The 7209-nt window shown below is 35.1% G+C and overlaps 1 protein-coding gene across 1 annotated transcript; it reads right to left on the bottom strand.

Annotated features, from left to right (window-relative positions):
* Positions 1-664: 664 nt before the first annotated feature.
* On the bottom strand, positions 665-7186 carry LOC129899097 (uncharacterized). The gene is made up of 11 exons (XM_055973904.1): positions 6839-7186; positions 6391-6466; positions 6222-6307; positions 5255-5348; positions 5079-5155; positions 4159-4286; positions 3469-3540; positions 2538-2608; positions 1867-1942; positions 1205-1348; positions 665-1116 (listed from the first exon to the last, which is right to left on the bottom strand). The coding sequence occupies exons 1-11, from the start codon at positions 7124-7126 to the stop codon at positions 1071-1073; spliced, it is 1158 nt and encodes a 385-aa protein (XP_055829879.1). The 5' UTR covers positions 7127-7186; the 3' UTR covers positions 665-1070.
* Between the last annotated feature and the right edge of the window lie 23 nt (positions 7187-7209).

Below are 7209 nucleotides of genomic sequence, written 5' to 3'. Positions count from 1 at the left end.
ACGATGGTGACGTTTATTATGTGATCAGTTGTGTGAGATTTCTTGTTCATTCATCCACTTATGAGATCAAAAAAAAAAAAAAACTCATACAATTAATGTCAGTCATGTAAGACGCATTATTATTATTTTTGACTACTGGCGACAATGAAAGTGATGGAGATCACAAGCTCTACCATAGAAAGCAAGCAGAGATGAAAAAGATGGAGGCCCCAATTGAAAAAGCTTTTTGAGGTGAATGTGCAGAAAGAAACTCCTCAATCAAGATGAATGAGCCCTTTCATGAAAGTCAGTTAGACTCTACACCGCTACGCACCTTATGTTGATCTAAATGATAACAAGGCCTTCTTCCTGACGAAGGATTATAGACATAGCTTTCATTTGTCTATTAAAATGTAAAGTTATACCTTTTGTCCTTGAGAATCGGCTGGGTAAGCTAGGGAGTTTCCTGATGTAATCTCCCTGGGTACGAATGGAGTTTATGTAAACCAAATAAAAGATGTCTATCTTTTTTAATTATACACATCAACCTCAAATAGAAAACACCTGAGATTTTACTGTGACAATGTAGATGAAAATCATGGGTACGGTTTTGGAGTTTATATTGTAAGACATTGCAATTTTTGTGACAATATAAATGAAAATCAAGTTCTGCCGCAAATAATTGCACTGTGGATATTGGAAGAGTTTCCATAAGCCAGAATTAGTTGTCTTCCTTAGATTTAATAACATTTAACAGTATTACATTACTTAAAATATCAACTATAATTACACTAGTACAGAAACTTTTTGGACCTGACTTAACACTAATGTACTTGAAAAGAGGAAGAGGAGAGGAAGGTTGTGGGGTGCGGGGAGGGGAGCACAAGTTCATCCATTACTTGTTGCCGTTATATACGATTGCATTTACATTTCAACTATTGTTTTTGAGTTTTGACAGAATCATAATAATTCCACTATGCTTTTCAAGATAGAAAAAGGAGGGCACCTTAGAAAGCATTATCATATGAAAGCACTGCTGCAAGTGGAATAATATCAGGAATAGTTGAGAATCCACAGTTGAAGGTCGTGCATCAAACTCGGAAAAACATTCTAAGAGCATCGACTACTTTCTCAGGCCTGCCAAAAGAATGCAGCTCTGACTCGTGAAAATTCTTTTAGTTAGGTGATGTTAATATCCATACAAGTGAAAGGATAAATCTATTACCAGTCCTCTTGAGGCATATGGCCAGCGCCTTCAATCAGCTTAAGTTCGACAGATCGAGGATTTCCCTTCTGAAATTCCTCCGCAATTGATTGTGGGAGATACTTATCTGATATTCCCCAAGCAACTAAAATTGGTTTATCCCAACTGAAAGTAACCAATCGAGTTTCCATATTCCCCAGAAGGAAGAAAAATCAGCGTCAGTAGCAGTTAGAACTTTGTTATATTTGAAATAGAAAAGAATTCTGATCAGAGTCGTATGCTGGAATATGATCAAGTACAGGAACATACAAATGGAATTAATAGTTGAATTACATCTAATATGTGTAATAGTATTTGCAACAAGCAACTGTGCAACATCCATTAGCTCTTGAAGGGTGAGCTTCTGCACTTCTTCATATGAAGAGATTTAGTGACATTGAAAGTGAAGCCACGTAGCTAACATAGTTTATGGCATCTAGTATGCCTAAATGTAGCGAAAGCAACAACAGAGCTAGGGAAAAAATTAGAGAAAGAGAATCAAACTGTATCGCTGCACAATTTGATCCGATACAAGGATTAAGCTTCGTTGTTTGCTATGTGGAATAGACCTAAGATACAGAACTGCTCTAACACAAACTTTATGCAACAGGCACAACTAAGGAAAATGAAAGTAGATTAAATACCTTCCAGATGCAAAACCAGATGCTATTTGACGTGCAGTCTCATTGAAGTTAGCTTTCTTTGCAGCTTCCAACAAAGCTGGAAATTTAAAGTGCACAGTTTTTAGATTCGGCATTAGTCAGTAAAACATGATTGCCTTTTGCTGATTGTCATGTTTCTTTAAATATGCTTTTTTTCTAATCCCAAGTGCATAAACAATAAGCTTTGCTTCAATAATCTCAAGACTTTTAAAAACTAAGACTTGGTGTTCTCTAAGGAGTAGTACATAATCACTTTGTTTCACTCTTCACTTGAGTTCTTTGGTTCATGACTTTATACCTCATTCAACATTCCAAGGCTAAATAAACCTTGAAAGCACAGAACCCAGCTGGATCTGCATGTACACTAGATCCTCCAGAAACCTTCTTGTATGAATTCTTCTTCTTTTATATCGTTGCTCAAAAGCATTAAGTTAACAGACAAACAAAGGGTTTCTAGTCTTTTTGATAGCCGTCAAAGAATGGTGTCCGAGAATTTGGTAAGCACTTCCTTCACAATTGAAGATAGACCATGTGTATTGCTAGATGATTAAGCACCTTAAGACAAATAAATACAATTTGAATGAAAGAGAATAAGAATATATACAGCTCTATCTTTTTTTATGCAGAGTTGTAGAATAATGCAGGTTACAAACCAAATCCAGGTCCACTGCTTGCCAGATATGGTAGCCGGTACACATCAGCCTTCTCCAGCTTTAAGACGTAGCTGTCATGGTAACATTTTGTTATATAAGGAAGTTGTAGGAAATGAGTAATATTAAGTGGAGGGAAGTAAATTTCTAGTGCATTAAAATATGGCAACTTTTCATGTCATAAATTTACAGAGTATTTTTTTCAGCTAATTGTATTTGCATGGGGATTTGGTATAATCAATGTTAACATATTCAAACTTCTTCGTAGTTCCTTTTCTAGGACATAAATTGGTGCTAATATTAAGGGTACTAGTGCATTCTTTAACTTCCAAGATAATCAACTTATGTGAATTCTCAAAAGCCATAATCCATAGATACAAGTGATCAAACATACGAGAATAATGTGGGCGGCTATGCTCGGTTCTGAAAAGAGATTAGCTGTTTGAAGATAAATGCCATTAATATATGATATGAACATGATGGAGGATTTTCTTTTGCATAGCTGTCCACATCAGCCAAAAGTACAAAAGAGTAACATGGAAGGATGGGGGAGATGACAGTTGAGAATAGCCACAACAGAATAAGGTACCAGGTTTTTGTTTTCTTATGCTAAAGGAAAACCACATGAAATAGTTTTGCAGAATGTAGTCACTCCTAGGAATTGGGGAGTGCATCGCCAATCTTTTTATTTAGCAGGGCCACTAAGATGATGTCAATGAACATCAGATAGAAATATTATCGCAAGTTAAGAAAGAGAATATTGAGGACTCAGATTACTCTTGGTTTAAGATAACTCTTAACTAAATCTTAATAATTTCTGTTCTAAATGCATGAGAGAGTATAGAAACTAATTTAAAATCAATCACACTGATAAGAATCATATAGTTCTAGTTCAAAAAATTCCCAAATTTAAAGATACATTTTGGATACCTACGCGCTACCTGCTTCAATAAAGCGCTCTGCCATTACTGCATTCTGGCAAGTAAATTCACCGAAGAAGGGAATTCTAATACATAAACAAAGAAGAGAAGTTCAATTAGAAAATAGTTAACTGACAGTTCAGTTTAAAAAGCAAGGAGTTGAATGAATACTGAACATCTCAAAAGCAATGAAGCAAACTTTTGTTCATAAACAGAAGAACAAATAACAAGAAAAATAATTGCTCTATATATGTTGATTAGCAGTCGCAACAAATTCATTCAGGAAATTGTGGCTCAACAACAATCTGAAGAAAATGAGAATCCAATAATAAGGATAAGGGTAGACGTTTCGTAGCTATTTCAATAAGCTGACTTCATTCTTTACTAATTTGGAGGCACATAATACATGCCCCTTAAGCAAAGTGAAGCACCTAAGTTATCAGCTTGGTTTCCTGTAGTTTTTGGATTTCTAAATAAATGGTATATTAAAAGTAAATACAATTAGGAGGCTAACTTCCCCAGCAATATTGCAATCTGATGGAAGACAAAAAATGCTAAGACACAAAAAGGCACAGAAGGCTTTCAGTTACAATTTGAATACCATAATATGTGAAAAGAGCAGTTAATGTTCTTCTTGCATTAATTAAGAGCAGTCAATTTACTATGAGATGCAAGCAGTTGGTTAACTACACAGAAAATGAAACCTGAGTTGCTGAAAAAGTCCAGGAATAGGCGAAGAAACTGTCAATGGAGTGTTAAGAATTGCAAGCTTCAATATTTTGCTTGGATTTTTCAAGGTCCAAGTCAATCCGTATGAACCCACAAGAAATCCCTACAAATAGATTATCACAATAAAGATACCTGAGCAAAAGTCCCAAAAACATGCTTCTATTATAAGAAATCATTAATTTATAAAACTATCTACAAATGCGATAAGCCTAAAATTAACAAGGAAGATCTGTATTAAAATAGCTTGTAAAGTGCAAGAAAGATGATTATATTCAAGATTATGAACTAACTACTTGGTGCTTCACTAGAGCAATGATTGGCTGTCTACATAGAAGGGCTGTTCTTAAGGTTGTCATACCCACACCAAAAACTTCTCTAACACAACACTTCAACAAAATTTTCCTATCTGCCACATGTCCTTTATTTTGAACATGGTCATTTCCCTGTCTGACCATACATATTTCAGTATTAGCACTTGCGTATAATCACTTCAATTCATCGATGCAAAAATAATTAATTCACACTTCATTTCAATTTTATATCTCCTTCTGTTAAAAAAAAAAATCAGACCGAATTTCCTTAATAACAAAAAAAAAAGTTTCTTGGCCAATTTCAACTGTAATATGTAGGTAACCTGATTCTTTGTAACCTCCCATAATAGAGGCCTGTAGCTGATCATGCATGCTACATAGAATGAAAAATTACAAAGAGAAAAATCTATGAGAAAAAAGAAAAAATTTCTTTCTAGTTCAACCAAAATCTACTACATCCACTATCGTTCCAGTGCCAATAGTATTCTTTCCTGTAGCCAGAAATCATATACTTTAATCCGGTAGACTGAAAATAGATATGTAACATAAAATATTAATCCCAGCTTGGTTAACGTCATTCAGACCTGAACTACAAGGAAAAATGGAGACGTCACCCCCAGAACTTCAAGTAACTTATCGAACTCTTCATGGAACTCTTTCTCTGCCAGTAAAATTGTTCAGAACTTCATAATATTGCCTAGTTTAAAAAACAATATTCAGATAAAGTATACTGAAGTTTACAGTGAGAAGGTCTCGATACCAGTGTAGTCAAAACCATAACCAGGTTGTGGCTTGTCACTGAATCCAAATCCGATCCAGTCAGGAGCAAAGCAGTGGAACCCAGCATCTGACAGCTAGCCAGAGAGAAAACGCCTCTTGTTGAATGATAAACATCAATAGTATCAAGAAGTAAAAAGATTGGGAGATTTTTGGAACAGATAAAAAAGAAGAGCGAGTTATATGGTGACTAGACGAATTCCTCCTGCTTCTAACCAGGATCACACATTAAGACAGTGAAAAAATCAATAACATTACCAAGTCATCTTTTGTACATTCTTTTCAAGAAGAGATTCTTTTCAAATATCATACCACCTGCCTTTTGAACATAGTCAGTTTGTCAACTATCTATTTTAAGAGTAGCCCTATAAATTTCTTGATCTTGCAGAGAGGCACCTCTGAAACTCAAAATAATAATTGAAAACTACTCAACTACATTCGCTCCATTTCATAAGACATTATAGGAGATGGATTCATGAAGTTCAGTTGACTTACATATGAGTATAAATCATGGAAGAAGAAAATATTACTGTAATAGCTAGTTTGAGTATAGAAATTTAATATTGAATATGTCAATGAATTACGGAAAGATTGTCTCAAAATAGAAAATATTAAAGGAATGACTGAAACGTTAATGTGATAAAGAAAACATCACGTAAAAGTTCAACATTTGAATAATTTAATAAATTTAAATTTTCTTGAAAGTTGTGAAAATTTTACCAAAATTATCAGACAATTTAAAACATGCCAGAGTAGAAAGAATGTCATATTAGTAGAGATGCACGAAGTGCTAAGTAAGTGAAATATAACAGCAAGTTAACACTTCGACAAAAATGTAAATAGAAATAGTCACGGCAGTAATAGAGCCAAGGTAATGAATTTTGACTTCCTACACATTCCAAAAATTTCCAAGTCTGAAGGTAGTAAAATCTAAAAATTAGCATTTAAACCTGAGACATAACAACTCGATAGCTGTATGATTGTGTTGGAGCTCCATGGAGAAAGACAATTGTACCGCGTCTGCTTTCAGGTGATCCTGCAAGGACCGAACTCTAGCTTTTTGAAGTCGTTAAAGTACAAACAAGATCAATTCAACCAGAATGCAAATTAAAAACTTACCCGTTTCTCTCACAAACCACCTAAATTTTCCTGATTTGACATATGATCCGTATTCCTTTCCTTTGTCTTCAATTCTCTACAACAAATAATCACTAAGTCACAATAATAATTTGAGAATATGCTAATAATTTCAGGCTGTAACTAGTAATCTAACACGAAGGCAAAACTGAAAGGCTTCAGGTAGTTATCATATTATCAATGTCCTTATTACAAAACCTCATAAATGTTACGCTTTAAGTACATAAAAGATACAATTAAGCAAATAAAAGTATTCTATCTCCAACAATTTTAAACTGTTTTAGAGAAGACAGCTCACATAATTCTAAGCCTGAGTTCATTTCTCACCGTCAAAAATTTCACGTGCTTCAGAATTCAAATTGAAAAAAACCAAACTCATCAGAGCAAATTAAAGTAAAAGAAATTAGTAAAGAGATAGAAATTGAGTTACGTAAAGCATTTGGCCGACGTTTCCGTCCTCCGCTGGGCTCTCCGGCATCTGAATTGCGCTTCGGCTCGACGGATTGTCAGTGACAAAACCGAACGGGTTAAATGCGGGTTTATCGTCGTCTTTCTTCGAAGAAGCTCTCGTGAGAACCGGAAGTGCCGGTCCGGTTCTGCTTCTGCTTGTCCATAGCCTTGAAAATTGGCCGGTAAATTCAGCCGACGACGACGAAGTGGAACGGAGAAAGCATAAAGCAGATGGAGAAGGAGAGAGAAGAGGGAGTCGGAGTGCCATCTCTCCCGTGTCTTGCGTGATGAGTGGAGGGAGGTTGAATCCAACGAACACCACTAGCTTTTTATTGATTCTGAATACGTATT

The sequence above is a fragment of the Solanum dulcamara genome, chromosome 8 (assembly GCF_947179165.1).
Source record: "Solanum dulcamara chromosome 8, daSolDulc1.2, whole genome shotgun sequence".
Lineage (NCBI taxonomy): Eukaryota > Viridiplantae > Streptophyta > Magnoliopsida > Solanales > Solanaceae > Solanum > Solanum dulcamara.
Note: the sequence above shows the minus strand (reverse complement) of the source record. Positions and strands in the feature narration are given on the sequence as shown.